This window comes from Dipodomys spectabilis, unplaced genomic scaffold (genome assembly GCF_019054845.1).
Source record: "Dipodomys spectabilis isolate Male_0828 unplaced genomic scaffold, ASM1905484v1 ptg000157l, whole genome shotgun sequence".
Classification (NCBI taxonomy): Eukaryota; Metazoa; Chordata; class Mammalia; order Rodentia; family Heteromyidae; genus Dipodomys; species Dipodomys spectabilis.
In genome coordinates, this window is record NW_024870834.1 from 20,106,520 (window position 1) to 20,129,089 (window position 22,570).

Genomic DNA, 22,570 nt, shown 5'->3' on the forward strand with positions numbered 1-22,570 from the left:
TGATTAAATAAATATAGATTCATTGGTATACAAATTAGTACTCAATTGTACTCAGTGTGTTGCTCCTTGTAAATGACATTTTCATCCAATACTGAAACTATGGCTAATTAAACTCCTATCTTTCCTGAACTTGACAGCTGACAACAGCAACCAAAAACTATTTTCCCTCAAACTGGAGAAAAAAGAAAAACAGAAAAGTGCTTCCCTGTCAGGCTACAAAACCTATTTCACTATGTACTGGGGAGGGAGGGGGAGAGGGAAGGGGAAAGGGGAGGAAGGAAGCTATTTTTACTAGTAAGTTTTTTAACCTGAACAATTATAAAGTCTATTTCCATAATCAGAGCCAGCTCTTCTTTTAACTTGAGTAGGTATGCAGGTAAAAGTCATTAATTTGGTCCTAACTTGCTGAGCTTATGATCATATTACATAATACTCAAAAAAGGAAAAAAAAAAGGATGTCAAGTTCTTCCACTATTAGGCATTCCTAAAACCAAACAAGGAGTTATAGAACCAATTTAAGAAGATAACTTGAGCCCAATGCTGGTGGCTCGAGCCTGTAATCCTAGCTACTTAGGAGGCTGAGATCTGAGGATCCTGGTTCAAAGCCAGCCTGGGCAAGAAAGTCTGTGAGACTCTTATCTCCAATAAACCACCAGAAAACCGGAAGTGGTGCTATAGCTCAAGTGGTAGAGCACTAGCCTTGAGCTGAAGAGCTGAGGGTCAGAGACCAGGCCCGGGGTTCAAGCCCCACAACGGACAAAAAAAAAAAAAGATAACTTGAGGTTTTGTTTGACTTTTTCAGGTAACTGTGAGTGTTTCTTACATGGGACATAACAAGCCATATAGTAGAATTAGGTAACAACTAATTCCACAAGCTTACAGTATGAGACTGGCATAATAGGGAAAAAAAGTCAAAAAAAAAAAAAAAGTGTGTGTGTGGGAAAGGGCAATCCCTTGTTCTGAAGGTATGTGCCTGAATAGATTATTCCTCTTACCCCATATTGAGTAAGGACAAACTCTACTAAAGCTGAAGGATATATAAAAATTAAAATTCCAAAATTTCCACCATAGCTTTTGGAAAGAAGCCAAAAGAAACAATATCTTCTTTACTCTCCTCACTCTCATACCTTTGTCCTTTTTTTTTTTTTGTTTTTGTCATTAAAGAAGAATGCAAGCCAAAGAAAGAAGTTAAAGGTATTGTAAAATCAACTAAATAACTCTGTATTATATGGACTTGTACATACATATAGGCTGACTACAAGTCAGCCTATTTATGATATATTTATGATTAATGATGTGGCTTATTCTCTGTTTGCACTGTACCTACTACCTTTCTAAACTACCCCACAGATGGTTCAGCATATGCAAGGTCAGTTTTGACTGTTGAGGGAACTGTTTAAGTATCAAGTGTACTAGAAGGAAAGTATCTGTTTGCTGTTCTGTCTCTTCCTTCCTTCCTTCTTTCCTTCCATTCTTTCTTTTCTCCCTCTCTCTTTCTTTCTTTTTTTCTTATTATTGGGGTTCTATTTATTTTGTCTTGTTTTTGCCAGTCATGGGGCTTGAACTCTAGGCCTGGAACTGTCCCTAAACTCTTTTACTCAAGGCTATCATTCTGAGCAACAGCACCACTTCTGCTTTTCTGGTGATAAGTCTCAAGATCTTTCTTTCCTTCCCCGGCTGGCTTTGAACTGCAATCTTCAGATTTTAGCTCCTGAGTATCAAGAATTATAGGCATGAGCCACTAGCACATGATTTGTCCTGCCTCTTTCAAAAGAGCTTCTCTTAGCTATAGTTTCTTTCAAAATTTCTTAAAGGGCCTTTTAAAAACAGGTCTCTTCAACCGCCTGTTCATGGTTAATGGTTACCTGCAAACCACTTTAGACAGCTGGGAAAAGCTAGTAATAGTTGAGAATTAAGACATGCAATATCTTATTCCTCTTAACTCTAGCTGGATCCATTCTTGAGAAGAAATTAATATTCTGAAAGAGAAGTCCCATGTTTTAAGAAAAGGAAAATTATAATAAATAGACACAAATAAGAAAGATCCAGCTGTACTTAACAAAAGTATAGGAAAGAGAAGTTATCTTAAAGGTATAAAATGGAGTTAAAGACCTTTTGTACATCTAATGTCCAGTACAAGTTGCATTTCCATTTAGAAAGTGAACATTGCCTGTCCAATGTTGTATTTCCAACAGTTATTCTAGGATATCATGTGAGTATAAACAAACAAATAAACAAGACTAAGGTCAAGTATCAATTCCTATCCCTGCTAACCCTACCTTAGCTCCCAGCAAACTAATGCAAATCAAAGCAAACACTTTGGTACTTAGCTAGGTAGCTCAAAGCCTGTACCTTTCCCAAGAGAGACCTGTAAAACAGGACAGTCACTGACAGCAGTACAATTACTGACACAGATACAGACTTTATGGACATGTTTATCTCTGCTGTAAATCCACACTCTCTCTCCACTCCGATTCACGAGTCATAAAGAAATTGCAGATAATGAAAAAGTTGGGGAAATTTACAGCATGTCGGAAACCTCAGACAGCCAGAAGAAATTAAAGAGCTGACTAGGGATAAATCACACAGGTACAATTAAAACTTCCCGCATACCTCTTCATTTCTAAACTGAGGCACAATCCAAGGGAGCTGATGAAAAGCTGAGGTCATGACTCCTCAGGATGCAATCATTTCTTAACTAACTGCATGTTAAAAATTAGCCAATTCATGGGTCATGCAAAAGTGCTGCTTTCCTGCTGCCATCCTGATTGCTACATCTCTACTAGAAGCACCCACATAGCAATTCTACCTGTAAACAGGCCAAATTACAACAAGCAATAAATGGAAAGGTGATGCCCCTTTCCTTGCCATCTCCATAGGTGCAGGACATCTTTTACCATTGCCACTGTGAGCTGAGCATTAAAATGAGAAAGTGGAGCTACAATGGGTAAATGAAATTGGAGGTTTCTTGTTCCCCAATAAATAATCATTCTGAAGGTTTCATCTGATGTCTTTTCAACATTCCAAAAGAGATTTTAAGGGACTGTTATGCTTGATACTAGAATAAGAATCACTTCTGGTGCCACTTGCTTTTCACCAGTAGACTGAAGTAGCGGTTCCTCCTCCTACAATCTCTTTAAAGGTTAATTAACGTACAACCGTGTTACAATAAAGTAGGTCAGAAAATCTGCCCAAAATTAATGCCTATTCTTTTTTCTTTCTTTCATTTCTTATTCTTTTTTTAACCTTTGTTGGTTTTTTTGTTTGTTTGTTTGTTTGTTTTCTGAAACTGGAACTTGAACTAAGGACCTGGGTACTGTCCCTGAGCTTTTTTGCTCAAGGCTAGTTAGCCCTCTACCATTTCATGCCACTGTTCCACTTCTGGCCTTTCTGGATGGTTAAATAGAGATTTAAACCTTCAGTTTTTGTTGTTGTTGTTGTTTCTTTTGTATGTTCTTTCCCCATGGTATAACACCTGTTTTCACTGTATTTGATTCCAGTGCCCTGCATCTTGTATATACATTTTTCTAATTTGGGGAGAGGAAGGTAAATAACAAAATGCTGAAATAAGGATACAGGACGACCCATTGTAACAACGAGATGAACTTTTGCGGGGGGGGGGGGGGGAGGGGGGGGGCAAGCAATGGGATGGTAGGGAAAAAACAAAGGAAGGGGTAACAATGCTCGATAGGAAATGGACTCATTACCTTATTCATGTAACTGTAACCCCTCCGTACAGTATCTTTATATATATATATATATATATCTCATCCCTCAGATCTGAGTCTCCTGAGATTACAGGTGAGCCACATAGCACCTGGCAAATGCCTATTTCTTAAATAGTTTAAGTGTTCCCTGCTATGGAAGACTGGAAAAAAAAAAAAAAGATGATTCTATCACATGTGTTTTCATCTTCCCCAACTTACTTAGCTACAAAGAAGCTTTTAAAAATTACTTACAAAGGTCCTCCTGGAAAGCAGAAATGCAATAACATAAATTTTTACCACCTAAGTTCTATATAACTGAACCAAACCGAGAGTGTTAGAAAGTTACACACAAGTCAATACTAATCATTGTGAATCTGCTGTAGGATGAAGCTTCAACCAAATTAGCTCTAATATGATTCTAAAATTCTGAGGCTCTTAAGAAATGAGGATATGGAGGATGTAATTGACATGGCTTCGATTTTGTTCCTATTTGACTCCTTGATGATTTGAGGTCCATTTTACACTTCAGAGAACCCAAATGTCATTTTCATTTTATATATTAAGATTGTACTCTCTATGGAATAAAAGCATTTTTTAATTCTCTAAGGAAATATTGAGTTTCAACCAAGACAATGACTACTACAAAGAATTTGAAGTCACACCTTGTGCATGATTCTCAGTTCTGTTCATTCAATAAGTCTAAAACATGGATTCCATTCTACTTCTACTTATAATGAAAAGTTCCGTAAGTTCATGTCATAGCATCAGACTGGTTTCTAGTATCAATAAGAACTGTTAAGCCACTTCACTTACAAGTTCCAAAAGGCATATTCACCACACAAGTATCTAAGAGAAGCCAAGAAATGAATACTTGAACAAAGACCTATTCTTATCCTGAAGCAACACTACCCTGGATTAAGAATGCACCAGTGGCTCACGTCTATAATCCTAGCTACTCAGGAGGCTGACTGGAGGATCCTGGTTCAAAGCCAGGCACACAGGAAGGTCTATGAGACTCTTACGGCCAATTAATCACAGAAAAAGCCAGAAATGGCACTGTGGCACAAGTGATAAGAAACTAGCCTTGAGCAAAAGAGCTCAGGGACAGCGCCCCAAGCTCCAAGTTCAAGACTGACAAAAAAAAAAAAAAAATAGCACTTAGATGCTATGGCTCACACTTGTGATCCTAGTTACTCAGTAGGGTGAAATCTGAGGATCACAGTTTGAAGCTAGTCACGCAGGAACGTCTGTGAGATTCATCTCCAATTAACCACCAAAAAGTCACCAAAGCTGTGCCTCAAGTGATAGCTAGCCTTGAAGCAAACAAAAAAAGTTAGGAACTGCACCCAGGCTCTGAGTTCAAGGCCCAGTACAGGCAAACATCCCCAACCCCATCCAAAAAAAGTTTTGCTGAGGCCAGGAGTGGTGATACAAGACAATAATACCAGCATTTGGGGGCTGAGGTTAGATGAGGCTGGAGGGGTCAGGAGTTTGAGGCCAGCAAAACAAAAACAATAGGACAGGTCATAACTTACTGCTCTAAGTTCAATCCTTAGCCCCTTGCAGTGCAAAAACAAACAAATAACAACAACAACAAAACCCACACACAATCCTAGCACACAAGAGTAAGGCAGAGGGAACATGGTTCATTTAAGACCAACCAGCCTGGGCTATACAGCAAGAACCTGTTTTTTGCTTTTGTTTTTTTTTTTTTGTCAGTTATGGGGCTGGATCTTTGGGCCTAAGCGCTGTCTCTCAGCACTTTTTCAAGGCTAGCACTCTACCACTTGAGCCACAGCACCATTTCCGGTTTTCTGGTGGTTAACTGGAGAAAAGAGTCTATCGGGACTTTCCTGCCTGGGTTGTCTTTGAACCACGATCTTCAGCCTCCAGAGTAGCTAGGATTATATAGCCAACAGCACTAGACAAGAACCTGTCTTAAATCACTTTAAGCTGGACATGATTGTATTTGTCTGTAATCCTAGGTATATGGTGTTTGACCAAGAGATTAATAAACTTTAGGTACTATTGCTTAGTGTGACTTTTATCAGTAGTAGTTTAGTCGTATGACCTTGAACACCAAAAAAAAATATTAGATTAGAAAACTTCTAAGCTCTTTAGGGTATTAAACTTCTATTACTTAAGACATAGTATTTAATTCATACAATAAATATTTAGTGTAAAACTGGGTGCTGGTGGTTCATGCTTGTAATACTACTCAGGAGGCTGAGAACTGAGGATTGCAGTTCAAAGCCAGCCCGGGTAGGAAAGTCTGTGAGACTCTTATCTCCAATTAACCACCAGAAAACCAGAAGTGGTGCTGTGGCTCAAGTGGTAGAGCACTCGCCTTGAGCTGAAGAGCTCAGGGACAGTGCCCAGACCCAGAGTTCAAGCCCCATAACCAAAAAAAAAAAAAAATTGTGGCAGTGGCATACCCTATATATCATGTATGTTTAGGGTCTGCTAGGGTATATGCTAGGATATGATAGGCAGCAAGGACTTAGAAAAGTAAATAAGATAGAGATTTGTTACTGATGTTGTAAAGCAACATTCCAGTAGATTAGGCATCACACAATAACCTTTTACTGATAAATTGTGTCAACTACATGGTGGAAAGAGGTAAAAAGGGCAGGATGAATCTCCGAAGAGAGAGATTTAGGTATGAAGAATGGATAGGAGTTTATTAGGTAGATGAAGAGTTTTCAAGAGGGGACAGCAGTCTGGAAAAGGGCCTTTGAAATGTAAGGTTAATATAACTAGAACTCAGGGCTGGTGAGACAAAGATTAGCCCATGTGAAATTTTTCATTCTATCTTAAGGATATGAAACTTTATGACCGCTATTATAATTTCTGTAAACACTTGTCTATTTACCTTTTAGACCAACAGCTACAGATCCATTTAAGATGAATACACATTCAGATTAATTCAAATTAGTACCAAACATTCAGTTCTACAACTATGGCGCCTGGGAGGAGGGGAGACTGAAAACATATAGCTTACAAAACTAACCAATATTTTTCTAAGAAAAAAAAAAAGCTTGTCTGGTTTGTGAGTTTTTGTTTTGTTTTGTTATTAAGACAGAGTGTCACTGTGTAGCCTAGGTTGGCCCTGAACTTGAGATCCTCCTATCTAAACTTTATAAGTGTTGTGTTGTGATTACAGGTATGCACCACTATGCCAACATATCCAGTAAAAAAAAATGTGCTTCTTGTTCAGGACCCATGACTGACAAAAAAAAACAAAAAACAAACAAAAAAACCCAAAAAAAACAAAAATGTGCTTCTTTAATCATTTCTTGTTTCTTAATGTAACAGATTATCACTCCTTTTACTCCCTAATTTCTACTTTAGCAAAGGCATGCTAAAAATAAAAAATGAGATATCATTAACTTTCATATTGCTATTTATTGTATGAACTGATCAATAGTGAAATCATTTTTACTAAGAAACGGTGTACAGAAGAGTTAAAAAAATTTAACTATCCAAGAAACCAGGAGATGTATCTTTCATGTAACTTTTTTTCTTTATAAAGTAGTATCAAGTTTTCTTTATTTCTTAGATAGCATTTTCCCCTATACAACAAAATAGAATGTATTTACTGTTGATAATTTGAAAAATTCAGAAAACAAACTTTTTTGACAGACCCTCACCACATTGCCACAGCTGGCTTCAAACCCACAATCCTCCTGCTTCAGTCTCTCAAGTGTTAGCATGTGCTACCATGCCCAAACAAAAATTCAGAAAATTTTAAAGAAAAAAAAAAAACCACTTGTGACAATTACTTGTTTTTCATGCTCTCAAATCAAAAAAGAGCTAGGTGCCAATGACATGCGTTGGTACTCAGGAGGCGGGGCTCACAGTTCAAAGCCAGCCAAAAAGGAAAGTCCATGAGACTCTCATCTCCAATTAACCACCACAAAAGCTGAAGTGGAGCGCTCATGGCAAAGTGCTAGTCTTTAGCAAAAATGAGCTCAGAGACATCGTCTAGGCCCTGAGTTCAAGTCCCAGAACTAGCACCCCCCACACCAAAAAAAAAAGAAAAACAAAAACCTAAATTTATGTTCTGCCTTTATATTCCTTATATATAATGAGCATAAGGGGTCACTGAATTCTCTTTAATCCTTTAATGTGATTTTTTAATGGTTAAACTGCAATTCACTATATGGATATATAATAGTTCATTTGGCTCGTTCCTACAGGTTAAACGTTCACATATTTTGGAAATAATTCTAAATGTTATTTCTCTAAATGTTTCACAAAAACACCTATCAAACTTTTTATTTATTTATTTATTTAAGCCCATCCTGGGGCTTTAACTCAGGGACTGGGCCTTGTCCCTGAGCTTTTATGCTGGGGGTTGGAGCCCTAACACTTTAGTCACAGCTCCATTTCCAGTTTTTTGATGGTTAATTGGAGAGAAGAGTTTGACACACTTTCTTGTCCAGGCTGGCTTCGAACTGCTATCCTCAAATATTATCCTCTTGAGGAGCTAGGATTATAGGCATGAGCCACCAGCGCCCAGCTCTGTCATACATCTTACATAATTACACAGAATAGTACTTTAAAACTAACCCATTCAAATTAATTTATACTGTACCTACTCTCCTCTATCCTCTCCCTCCTTCCAAATCAGAATAGAATAAACACTACAAGCATTTATGACAAAATCCTCTTTGTGTATAAAACCATTTCAGAGGCAATGTTTTTCGGTTTATGAAATAACCTGACTAATGGATAAAAGATATAAATGCTTATAAGCCTTAAAGGTAATTTGAGCATTTGTGTATCCTAATTTGCTAACCAATGGAAAAATAAGAAATGATGTCATGTTTTATTTCCCAGTTTCATAATACATTATAAAACAAAATACTTAAGGCTAAATTGACAATTTCTAATTATGAAAAATAACCTTGATCCTTTCAAAGTGGATTTTATATGGTATTACACCTAAACACGAATGTCATACTAAATACCAAGATGGTAATGCATAAAACAAATTAAGATTAAGTTTTAAATGTATTTGAGAAATGCAGATTTCAATAGTCCTTAGGGTACTTTTGAATCACATTCCCTTGGCATTTTTAGGTTAAAATAATTTGAATTTATACTTTTTTTGATTACCAGCCATTATCAACAGATATGATGGAAAAACAAAAAAAATGTTCACGTTTACAAATGAAGAAATGGACATTAAGGTATTCTGCTTATCAAGTTAAAAATGAAAAAGATTGTAATGCTTGGCATTTGCAGTGATAAAGTGGTAAGAATAATCTTTCTTTCGTACTTCCCCAACAATCAAAGTCCCACAAACTTCCAACTACTTGGAACTTCCAACTGCTTTATTTCTAAGTTGAGTTATAAAACATATGTAAGCCAGGTACCAGTGGCTCACGCCCGTAATCCTAGCTACTAAGGAGGCTGAGATCTGAGAAGCGTGGTTCAAAGCCAGCCCGGGCAGGAAAAGTCCATGAGACTCTTATCTCCAATAAACCACCAGAAAACCAGAAGTGGTGCTGTAGCTCAAGTGGCAGAGCACTCGCCTTGAGCTGAAGAGCTGAGGGACAGGGCCCAGGCCCAGAGTTCAAGCCCCATGACTAACAGAAAGCAAAAAAAATATATATATATATGTATATATAGACAGACAGAAATATATATCAATGTATCATATATAATCCAAATATAGCTATTAAGATGCAGAGTAGCAAACAGTTTGGGTTAGTTACTATTACTTCAATATTTAAAATTCTGAAATTTTTTTTCAGTAAGCAACATTTGTTATACATACAAAGACCCCAAAAGTTTCCTGAATAGATTTATATAGCTACCCAAATGAAAAAGCACTAAAATGAAAGAAAATTATATAAAATTAAGTTATACAACTTAAAGGCTTAATGACCTGCCAATACATATAGGGAGTTCACAAATCTACTTCTTAAAAAAAAAATGTTTAATTATTTTTAAATACTTTTAATAAGTCAGGTAATAAGTACATTTCTTTTTTTTTTTTTTGAGGGAGTGGTCCGGTTGTGGAGCCTGAACTCTGGGCCTGGGCGCTGTCCCTCAGCTCTTCAGCTCAAGGCTAGCGCTCTACCACTTGAGCCACAGCGCCACTTCAGGCTTTTTTCTTTTTGCTTATGTAGTGCTAAGGAATTGAACCCAGGGCCTCATGCATGCAAGGCAAGCGCTCTACCACTGAGCCACCTTCCCAGCCCCAGTATATTTCTTTATAGACAGTGTGACCCCCTCCCTTGCTCTCTCCCACTCTTTCCCTCCTGTTCCCATTCACAAGTTGTATAGTTCATTTTTAACATACTGCCTAGTGAATACCACTGCTACATTTATTCACCCTTTGTCCCTCCATTTCCATGCCCCCTGCCCTCCCAAAGACCCATATACAAATCTACTTAAGATGTCCTATTTCACAAGTTCATTTCCTTTAGAGCAAATAATTTACTATTCACATTTAACATTACATATTGCCTAAGTGATATTACTCAACTAGACAAGAACATTGCTTCCATCCTGTTAGGAACACTGACCTTTATAAATGGTGTATTTCAGAAAGGAAGAAGCTAGAGGTGTGGTAGCGTGTCAGCTGTGAATAAAGAAGCTGAGTGAGAGCACAGAACCTGAGTTCAAGCCTCAGACCATCATGAAACAAAGAAAGAGAAAAGGGAGAGAGGGCCAGAGGGAGGAAGGGAAGGAAGAAAAGAACAAAGAGAGAGAAAGAGAAAGACATCTATGGAGATTCAAATGTAAAAGGATTATATGATTTTTTGTTATCCAACTAGCTGGCCTCCTTCTGACTTCCCTGTCATCAACCAGGCTCAAAATGGTCTAGTAAACTCTAATTTCAGCTTATCTCTTAACATCTATCCACATATTTACTCAGACCTAAAAATCACAAAACTGAAAAATTCACAGGCAGTGCAATCTCACTGCTATCATCTATTCAATCCTTCACCTTGCATTCCCAAAGTATCACTAGTATCTACCATCCCATTATGACCTATGCAATGACACCTCCTATAGGTGTGTGACTGCTATATTCAAAAACCTTCAATGGTAACATTTTTAATAACAGAGAGAAATGCTTAAGTAGAAACAAAGAAAAAGCTGGACACTGGTGGCTCGTCATGCCTATAATCCTAGCTATTCAGGAGGCTGAGATATGAGGATTGTGGTTCAAAGCCAGCCCAGGCAGGAAAGTCAGTAGACTTTTTTATTGTTATTGTTGTTGTTGGTTGTGGGGCTTGAACTCTGGGCCTGGGCACTGTCCCTGAGCTCTTCAGCTCAGGTGAGCACTTTACCACTCGAGTCACTGCCCACTTCCCGTTTTCTGAGTAGTTTATTGGAGATAAGAGTCTCACAGACTTTCCTGCCCTGGCAGGCTTTGAACCACAATCCTCATATCTCAGGCTCCTGAGTAGCTAGGATTACAGGCATGAGCCACCAGCACCTTGCTCTGTAAGACTCTTATCTCCAATTAACCACCAGGAAACTAGAAGTGGTGTTGTGGCTCAAGTGGTAGAGTGCTCATCTTGAGCTGAAGAGGTCTCAGAGACAGTGCTCAGGCCCAGAGTTCAAGCCCAACCAACCAAAAAAGAAAGAAGAAAGAAAAAGCAAAAAGGCACAAGTTACACACTTAGATAGCATGTACAAGGACCTAGGTTTAACTCCCAGAACTATATAAACAAACCACCATCAATACAGCAACAATACACACATTAGTTTCAGCTGTGTTAGAAAAGCATATCTGTGCATATGTATGAGCAGAAGTATAAATATAAACACATGTAGCTATACATAAAGGGAGGAAAAAAGAGCAGGAAATAAAATGTTTATCTGTAAACATTGATAAAGTGATTTTTTAAAAAACTTTCTTACTTTTACAACATACTAACTTGTAGAAAGTTTCATTTAGTCACATGTCTTCACAGCCATCATGAATACATGTTATACTCATTAAAATACTTTGTAGAGAAATGTCCAAGTGGAGCTATGGCTCAAATAGTAGAGTGCTTGCCTTAAGCAAAAAGCTTACGTACAGCACCCAGACTCTGAGTTCAAGCTGCAATACTGATTTTAAAAAAAGAAAGAAGGAAAAGGAAAGGAAAGAAACATTCACATGCTGGGCACCAGGGCTCATACTTGTAATCATGGCTATTCAGTTCAAAGAAAAGTCTGTGAGACTCCATTCCCAACTAACTAGCAAAAAGCCAGACTGGAGTCATGGCTCAAGTGGTACAGCACCAGCTGTGATCAAGCAAGCTGAGCCAGAGTGCAAGGTCCTGAGTTCAATTCCCAGTATTGACAAAGAAACAAAAACCCCCACCATTCATATAATTGTAATGGCTTCCCCATTACCATTGAATCTTAACTACTCAACTCATGGAATTCAAAGTCCTCCTTAATCTGGCCTCTAACGTCTTTATAGTCTTCATTCTTATGGCCCCTAATATAACACTGGGTCCTTAGAGACTACATTCTATCACTTACACTGTTCCTTAAGCAAAGCTGTTGCTTTCTAACTTAGCTATTCTCATAATTGAGGCCTTTTTTTCCATTTCTACCCATCAAGATCACGTTTTCTCTAAGGTCTACTTTCAATATTCCAAAAACAACAAATACTATGTCATTTTCTTTTTTCCATGTAGATATCACTAAATCACTTCTCCCCTTTATGTCCAGACTCCTCAAAATCCTCAGGTCCATGGTCCTATATAATCCTCACTGACCAATTTAACACAATCCATCTTTCTTCTCCTCCCCGTACAATTCTTTGTACTCCCATAGAGCTTACCTCTTCAACTTTCTATGAAGATTTACTTAATAGTTTTAGTTCTCTTCCCTATTAGATTTAGTCTGCAAAGATAATGCCTTATTCAATTTCATGTCCCTTACAAAGCATTTTTGAAGAAGTCATTCAAATAGCTGAGGAACAGGGCATTTCATTCTTTTGCTATTACCTCATCATTCATAATAAGTAAATATTTGAAAGCTTTAAAGTAATTTTTTAAAATGTAAAGGAAGCTGGGTGCTAGTGGCTCATGCTTGTAATTGTATCTACTCAGGAGGTTGAGATCTGAGGATCGTGATTCAAAGCCAACCAGGAAAGTCCGAGAGACTCTTACCTCCAGAAAAACCAGAAGTGACACTGTGGCTCAAGTGGTAGAGCACTCACCTTGAGCTGAAGAGTACAGGGACAAAGCCCAAGCCCAGAGTTGACCGACCAAAAGAAAAAAAAAGTAAAGGACTATTTAGTCCAAGTTTACTACAATATTAGCTAATATTCTTGTTTTAATTAAATATGGTACTTTCTGACATGTCATGATAACAGAGTCCAGGGATGTAAAAAAAAAAAAAAAAAAACCCACTGGCAAGGGAGATGACTGAGATATGAGAATTGAACTCATTTTGAGGGTTATATATCCAAGTATAGAAGCTACTAAAATAAACCACATTAAAAACACTTTAACCAATTTCTTTAATCTCATGTAAATGATATTTCAGAAATAAAGGATTTGAATCATAAAAGCTTTAAAATTTTATTTTCTTTAAAATAATATACTGCTTCAGAGATGGGCTAAAAAGTAGTACGGACTAATGAAATGGAAAACAAAAGGCTAAAAGTCAAATAAGGCATCACAAGATTTTTTTTTTTTTACTCAAATAAAAAATTGAGTTCCAAAGATAAGGACAGAAGAAAAGCTAGAAGCACAGTAGGTCTCGTGCTGCCATCTAGAGGTTAAGGAGTACATAATTTTTCTCTGTAAATCAAGGAATGCTAATTAAACTTTAACTATTTATTATAGAAGGTAAGACCAAAGGGCCTTATAATGGAAGCCAGACAAATAAGCTTTACTTAGATCACAAAAATTAATATCACAGTTATTAGGGGAGGGGTAGTTGTGGAGGTGGGAGGCAAGGGATGGTAGGGGGAAAACAAAGAAGGAGGCAACAATGTCCATAGGAAATGTATTCATTACCTTGCTCATGTAACTGTAACCCCTCTGTACAGTATTTTTACAATAAAAAATACAAAAAAATCACAGTTATTCTCCACCTCTGTCCTTTAGAGATTAAAATTGAATGCAATAGAACTGTCCTGTAGAATTTTATTTAGATTGGTAATTTTCTAAATATAAGCAGCCATTTTATCAAATTTGCATGACTAAAGAAAAGGCAGAGAAGAGTACTAACAGGTAAGCTTGAAAAGTTTCTCTTTGGAATTGCCAAATAAGTTGCACTAAATTGTTTCAGGTACAGACAACTTCATTAATGTAGATATGGGATAAAGGACTAAGTTTAAATGGGGAAAATCTTAATCTTTTTACACCAAAATGTTGTTTTTAAAGAGCTATAGAAAATTATGGAATGGTAACCACTCAAATAGCTTTTTAAAAAATTTTTTTCGGTCATGGGGCTTGGACTCAGGGTCTGGGTACAGTCCCAGAGCTCTTTTGCTGAAGGCTAGCGCTCTACCACTTTGAGCCATAGCCCTACTTCCGGTTTTCTGGTGGTTAATTCAAGATGAGAGTCTCTCTTAAACTTTCCTGCCCCAGCTGGCTTTGAATCGAAATCCTCAGATCTCAGCCTTCAGAGTAGCTAGGATATCAGGCACGAGCCACTGGCACCCAGCTGAGAACATCTTTAAATACTGGGGAAATACCTTCACTGTCTCAGTATCAATTAACCAGTTTCAATTTATGATCATTAACCTGGTAAAGACAATGGTTGAAGATGAGGAAGCAATGTCTATAATTTTGTTCTTGACTATGCCAATTTAATTAAAATTCCCTGTTTCTGAAATCTGCCTTTTAATTATTGAATGGCATTTTAGTGTGGCTTATGTATAAATGTCAAATAAAGAATATTTAACACTTCTCACATTTTACAGTTGATTTATATAAGTTCAGATGCTTTTTTTAAAGTGACCATGACAGATACACTAGTGACTATAGTTTTTAATTCTTTACTAACACAGACTAAGTTATAATTCAGGATTGTCTTTAAGCTATTCAGAAATACAAAACTGTGGAACTACTGTGTATGTGAGATTGATAGTGGTGCTTTTTTGCCAACTTCTTAAAGAAAAGGAGACAATTTGTAGAGGGGATAATTTGTAAATTGTGGACATAAAATTTAAGGTAACTAAAGATAAATATTACATTTAAAAAGGCCAATAATCAATAATAAGCACTAGCAAGGATGTGACAAAACGAACTATCAAGCACACTGCTGGTCAGAATGGCACACTTCAGCCATTTTAGAAAACAGTTGAATAGTTTCTCAAAGTTCAATATGAGTGAGCAAAGTTCAATATGAGTGAGCAAATGACTCAGAAATTCCCTTCCTAGTTATAAAGCCAAGAAAAAGAAAATGAACCCACACAAAATCTTATACATAACTGTTCACTTATTCATACTAGTCAAATAGTTCAAACTACCCAAATGCCTCTTAACTGATAAACATAATTTGGTACAGCCACACAATTGAATAATATTCAATCATAAAAAGTATGAAACACAGCCGGGCGCTGGTGGCTCACGCCTGTAATCCTAGCTACTCAGGAGGCTGAGATCTGAGGATCGCAGTTCAAAGCCAGCCTGGGCAGGAGAGACCATGAGACTCCTATCTCCAATAAACCACCAGAAAACCGGAAGTGGCGCTGTGGCTCAAGTGGTAGAGCGCTTGCCTTGAGCTGAAGAGCTGAGGGACAGCGCCCAGGCCCAGAGTTCAAGCCCCACGACTGACAAAAATAAAAAAAAGTATGAAACACTGAAATATGTTACAACAAGGTTAAATACTGCAAAAAAAGAATCCAGGGGCCTGGGAAGGTGGCTCAGTGGTAGAGCACTTGCCTTGAATGCATGAGGCCCTGGGTTCGATTCCTCAGCACCACATAAACAAAAAGAAAAAAAAAAGCTGGAAGTGGCGCTGTGACTCAAGTGGTAGAGTGCTAGCCTTGAGCTGAAGAGTTGAGGGAGAGCGCCCAGGCCCAGAGTTCAGGCCCCACGACCAGACCCCAAAAAAATAAAAATAAAAATTAAAAAAAAAAAAAAAGAATCCAGGGCTAGGGATGTAGTTCAGCAGTAGAACACTACCTAACATGCTCAAGGTCCTGGGTTTGATCCCAGCATCACAAAAGAAAGAATAGACCAGCACTGGTGGCTCCCACCTATAATCCTAGCTCCTCAGGAGGCTGAGATCTGAGGATCATATCTCCAGCCAGGGCAGGAAACTCTATGAGACTTTTATCTCTCATAAACCACCAGAAAACCGGAAGTGGCGCTGTGGCTCAAGTGGTAGAGCACTTGCCTTGAGCTGAAGAGCTGAGGGACAGCACCCAGGCCCAGAGTTCAAGCCCCATGACTGACCCAAAAAAAAAAGAATAGAAAAAAATCCAGTCATGGGGCTGGGAAGGTGGCTCAGTGGTAGAGCGCTTGCCTTGCATGCCGGAGGCCCTGGGTTCGATTCCTCAGCACCACATAAGCAAAAAGAAAAAAGCCAGAAGTGGGGCTGTGGCTCAAGTGGTAGAGCGCTAGCCTTGAGCTGAAGAGCTGAGGGACAGCGCCCAGGCCCAGAGTTCAGGCTCCACGACCGGACCAAAAAAAAAAAGAAAGAAAAAAATCCAGTCTTAAAGTCCACATATTAAATAATTTTGGCTATATAGATTCCAAATACATCTAGGCATAAAGTAAATTAATGGTGGCTAAGGTCTAGAGAGTTTGGGGAGCAACAGAGAGACTGAAAATGACTACAAGGTTTCTTTTTGGGATGATGAAAATATTCTAGAATTGAATGTGGTGATTATTGTACAAATCTAGGAATATAATAAGAATCTAGAAATATTCTAGAATTGAATGTGGTAATTATTATATAAACCTAGGAATATAATAATCACTGCATTGTACACTACAAAGAGGTGAATTATACAATATATGAATTACATTTCAATAAAGTTATAATAAACCTTGGCTATGGGGTTAGCCCTAGTAACAAAGTTATGATCCCATGTTCCCAATTTTTACACTCTATTTTAAAATATTTCCAAGTTAGTCAATAAATAGGTCATTTGCATGACTACTATACACATTTGCATGCCTCTTTCAGAGGCAAGAAAAAAAATCAGAAAAGGGTAAAAATAGCCAAAATTCAGTATAGAGTAGGATTACCAAAAAAGGAAGCAATCTATGGCTGCAACTTACAAGATTTCATCAGAATCATGCTAAGGTCATAATAGTGATGGAGCACGGTTTAAGTACAACATAGAAAAAAAAATTAAGCTGGCCACTGGTGACTTACTCCTATAATCCTAGCTACTCAGGAGGGTGAGATCTGAGGATCATGATTTGAAGCCAGCCCTGGCAGAAAAGTCCCCATAAGATTCTTATCTCCGGGCTGGGAAGGTGGCTCAGTTGTAGAGTGCTTGCCTTGCATGCATGAGGCCCTGGGTTCAATTCCTCAGCACCACATAAGCAAAAAGAAAAAAGCTGGAAGTGGCACTGTGGCTCAAGTGGTAGAGCGCTAGTCTTGAGCTGAAGAGCTGAGGGACAGCACCCAGGCCCAGAGTTCAGGCCCCACGACCAGACCCCCCCCCAAAAAAAAAAGAAAAGAAAAGAAAAAAGATTCTTATCTCCAATTGACCACTCAAAACAACAAAAGTAGAGCTATGGCTCAAAGTGGTAAAGCACTAGCCTTGAACTAAAGAGCTCAGGGACAGTGCCCAGGCCCTGGGTTCAAGCCCCACAATCAACAACAACAACAAAAACCCAAACCAAACCAAAACAAAAATACCAAAAACACAACTGATAATCTGTGTAATTATCCACTGTCATAAAAGAAACTCCTCATCAACTATTGAGAAAAGAGAACAATTTCCAGAAGCTTTCATCTGTTCAGTTTTAAGCCAATGGACTTCATTAGAAAAATTCATTTCATCTAAAGATATCAACAATGGGCCATTCATTCCATCAGCAAATACACACTATACACTTGTTTTATGTCAGCAGCTCTATGGGCTACTAAGGCAGCCTTAATATATGATTCTTACCTTAAATTATACTCAATCCGAAGGATAAGAGAAATACCAAAACTGTCTCCAAGAATGATGAATGTAACTTATAAACTAAACAAATAAACCACTCTAAAAGCCAATGGGAAACCAGGAGAGAGCTCACTTTCTATATTAAGGATGAAAAGAAAAGGCTCAGGGAAGAGAAAAGGATCTTTGAAAAAAAAAATTAAGTAGCATGACCAAAACTAAAAAGACGGGGAAGTATTCCAAAAAGAGAATTTCAAGTAGGTACAGTATATGGTATTTTAGTAGGGGAAATGTAAGTATCAAAGCTAGAGATTAACTGGGACAGGAATGTCCAGGATATTCCATGTGATGCTGTCTAAATTTTATAAGTAAGGAACTACGTACCACCAATGACTCATATACTATCAATGACTCATGAGCAAAGGACAAAGAAGCAAATGGAACTTTGGAAAATTAATCTGGCACTAGTAATCAATAGTAGAGTAGCCTGGGAAAGTGGCTCAGTGGTAGAGTGCTTGCCTTGCATGCATGAGGCCCTGGGTTCAATTCCTCAGCACCACATAAGCAGAAAAAGCCAGAAGTGGCGCTGTGGCTCAAGTGGTAGAGTGCTAGCCTTGAACTGAAGAGCCGAGGGGCAGTGCCCAGGCCCAGAGCTCAGGCCCCATGACCGGCCAAAAAAAAAAAAAAGATCGACTAGAGTAAGGTAAGGAGACAAGTTAGGTGATGGTAATAATCCAGTAAAAAAGAAAGGACACGGGCTGGGAAGGTGGCTCAGTGGTAGAGCGCTTGCCTTGCATGCCTGAGGCCCTGGGTTCGATTCCTCAGCACCACATAAGCAAAAAGAAAAAAGCTGGAAGTGGCGCTGTGGCTCAGGTGGTAGAGCGCTAGTCTTGAGCTGAAGAGCTGAGGGACAGCGCCCAGGCCCAGAGTTCAGGCCCAATGACCAGAACCTACCCCCCCAAAAAAAAAGAAAGAAAGAAAGGACACTAAGTTCAGCAGAAAGTAACAAATACAATTCTTTACCCAATGCTAAGCAGAATTTTCCCATTTTTGTATTTCTATATATTTCAAAGGAACTTCATAGAAATTAAATGCCCAAATTAAGCCAATGGCCTCAATCATCTGGGATGCCATTAAATGTCTATTACAAAAGTTATTGCATTCCCAAATCTACACACCCGAAAGAGTTATCTGAGGTGTAATCATATACCAAATCAAAGGGTAGGGTCATTTTCTAAATGACACAATCTACTTACTATCAGTCTAGAAGGTCCCCATTATCTCTACACTAACATTTAACAATGCCCCTGGGAAATGACAAGCAATCATGTTTTGAGGACAAATATTTTTTGCATTTTTTTCTTTCCTTCGTCTTTATCAGTACAGATATTTGCATGAAAACAGGATCTCTGGTCCTTGGGGATTCATCAGTTCCTAGTGCCTATTTTTCATCCATGTCATCCTCTCAATTAATGCAGGAAAGAGGATTGAGACATTACCAGATTAGGGTGTCAAATGAAAGCCAACCCCCAGAGTAGATGAATCATCTGTAAGGATAAAAAAAGATCTTGTTTTTATGCAAATATCCTAAACACAATAAAACAAAGAGGCTGCATCCAAGAAGTCCAATACATATCCATGAAATTATTTCTAATTGTAACTCTTCAAAGTATGTTCTTATGTCAGCTAAATTCACTATGGGTCAAGGAAAATGGCAATCAGTTGCAAAGTACAGCTACAGAAGGTGAAAAAAGGCCAAATTCTGCATTCAAAGATTATTTAAAAGCATTTCAGCATTATATGGTAGAAACAAGCATTTATTGTACAATTTGGGTTCAGTGCTTTAAGGAACCTTAGTTATTTCAAACTTCCTCATCCAATGTATTAAATTCTTAGAAATATAAACATTTAATACTCAACAGTGGCTTTTAATCTACAGATTATAAGCAATGCAAAGTAAAAACACATTAGAAAATACAACAAGGTTCTTAATATGTGGGCAGTTTTTAAAACAGACTTATTGATGGTTACAGAATTGACTCATTCTGAAAACAAAACAAAAAAGAATTGTTTTGTTATTCCAATAGGAACAGCTACAAATAAATCAAAAAGCTGATAAGATACAGCCCTTAGTAAGAAAATTCTAAACAATAAGAAGGAATGACAGAATATCAGTACCTAGGAATCTTTAATAAAATAGTGGCCTAGACTGTAATCAAAGGCAACTGTGAAGCCGGGCACCAGTGGCTCCCTCCTGTAATCCTAGCTGCTCAGGAGGCTGAAATCTGAGGATCACCGTTCAAAGCCTGCAGGAGCAAGGAAAGTCCTTGATACTCTTATCTCCAATAAACCACTAGAAAATGGGAAGTGGCGCTGTGACTCAAGCAGCGCTTGACTTGAGCTAAAGAGCTGAGGGATAGATCCCAAGGCCAACGTTCAAGCCCCATGACCAACCAAAAAAAAAAAAAAAAAAAAGCTACTGTGAGTTAAAGGTTAATGCAGAATTTTACAATGAATAGACAGGTTAACAATATTTTTGTCAACTATTAATCTGAATATCACACAAAAAGAAGCTAGGAAGACTTAATATAACCTCTGGTGATATACACAACACTACCTGTACAATATTCTTGCCCTCCCTCCACCCACCGAAAAAAAAATCATGCTTTGGGGCTGGGAATGTGGCTTAGTCTAGGTAGAGTGCTTACATGAAGCGCTGGGTTTGATTCCTCAGTACCACATAAACAGAAAAAGCCTGAAGTGGCACTGTGGCTCAAGTGGTAGAGGACTGGCCAAAAACAATTTTTTTTTTTTTTTGGGTCCGGTCGTGGCGCCTGAACTATGGGCCTGGGTGCTGTCCCTCAGCTCAAGGCTAGCACTCTACCACTTGAGCCACAGCGCCACTTCCGGTTTTTTTCTTATGTGGTGCTGAGGAATCGAACCCAGGGCCTCGAGCATGCAAGGCAAGTGCTCTACCACTGAGCCACCTTCCCAGCCCCAAAACCAATTTTTTTTAAATCATGCTTTTTTATTTGATTTTCTTTCAATATCCATACAAATTCCTCAACCTATCAGAAAATGAAAAAGTGATTAACATGGTAAGCACAACCTCATGGACATAAATAATGAACAAAATCTAGAATCTGGGCTGAGAATGTAGCTTAGTGGTAGAGTGCTTGCCTAGCATGCATGAAGCCCTCGGTTCAATTCCTCAGTACCACATAAACAGAAAAACTGGAAGTGGCACTGCTGTAGCTCAAGTGGTAGAGTGCTAGCCTTGAGCAAAGAAGCTCAGGGACAGTGCCTAGGCCCTGAGTCAAGCCCCAGGACTGGCAAAAAAAAAAAAAAAAATCTAGAATCTGAGAAACCAAATAAATGAGGAGGTTTAATAAATGATAAGAGAAATTAAAAGGGAAGTAGACAATAGACTAAAACGGACCTAAGAGATCAATTAAATACAACATATGTATCAAATACCCTAATTTAGATCCTAGTTCAAACAAACCAATGGTATAAAGTCCTCTATGATTCAACTAGGGAAACATGGCTAGTTCACGGTATTAAACAAGCTTATCAAAATTGGTCAAGCATAGCTGGGTGCTGAAGGGTCACACCTGTAATCATTGCTACTCAAGGAGGCTCAAATTTGAGGACCAGGGTTCAGCCCAGGCAGTAAACTCCACAGGATTCTTATCTCCAGTTAACCACCAGCAATTCTATACAAGCCTGACAGTCATGAATTTAAAAAGTGCTTTTTCATGTTAAACCTTGGTTTCCCATGACACACTTGGTTATTAGTTTTGCCAAGGATAAACTTTAGTCAGAAGAAATATATTTCCAGGATATAGAGAAAAGCAAGGTATCAACAAATGAACTCAACAGACCATACAAAAACCACAAGTAATTTATTGCCCTCTACTGTTTGATTCATGAGGTGATTAAAGAATAATATATTAGCTGGACACTGGTGGCTCACGTCTGTAATCCTAGCTACTCAGGAGGCTGAGAGCTGAGGATCACTGTTCAAAGCTAGCCCAGGCAGGAAAGTCCGTGAAACTCTTATCTCCAATAAACCACTCAGAAAACCAGAAGTGGCACTGTGGCTCAAGTGGTAGAGCACTGGCCTTGAGCTGAAGAGCTGAGGGGCACTGCCCAGACTGAGTTCAAGCCCCACGACCAACAACAACAAAAAAAGAATATTATATTGGAAAAACAAATCCAACTGTAGGCTGGGTATATACCTTCATGTTAGAGCACTGGTCTAGCATATGCAGGCCCCAGATTCAATCTACAGCATCATGAAACAAAACAAAACTAACAACAACAACAAAACTCCAACAACAAAACAAACAAACAAAAAACCTAACTGATGCTGATGAAATGAAATAAAGGCCAAAATGATACATTTCAATTTGAAAGTGAAATGAAGAATGTAGCAGTAACGTAAATCATGATGTCAACAAAGCTACTCTATGTTCTACACGCTAGCAAGGGTAGGGAATGTTGGGCAAATAAAGACCAAGAAATCTTTGGTACATGATAGGACAAATACATATGCTTCTCGTCCTGGATGATGTTATAAATATCCAAATGGCCCTTGGAAGAAAGTAAGATTTTCTACCCCTGTAAGAAACAAGAAAAACACATCTAAAGATGATTTTTTAACTGCCCCAAAATAGTATAAAACTTGCAAAAAAAAAAAAAAAAACTTGCATTGTTGAGGGTTACTCAGGGGTTAAACTCATGGCCTTGGGCTTGCTGAGCAGGTGATCTACCACTTGAGTCCAAACATCAGGACACAACTTTCAAGATTATG

General features: G+C 38.3%; 1 protein-coding gene across 3 annotated transcripts in view; it reads right to left on the bottom strand.

The window, feature by feature from the left end:
* The window catches only part of Lin52 (lin-52 DREAM MuvB core complex component), a 103,779-nt gene that overhangs the window by 64,901 nt on the left and 16,308 nt on the right, over window positions 1–22,570 (bottom strand). Inside the window, exon 6 of one of the 3 annotated variants that reach the window (XM_042692748.1) lies at window positions 19,254–19,301. The exons of the other annotated variants lie outside the window; for them this stretch is intronic. Within the exon in view, the coding sequence (XP_042548682.1) occupies window positions 19,258–19,301 (44 nt within the window). The 3' untranslated portion in view covers window positions 19,254–19,257. The remainder of the gene's footprint in view (window positions 1–19,253; window positions 19,302–22,570) is intronic. 3 annotated transcript variants of the gene reach the window in all.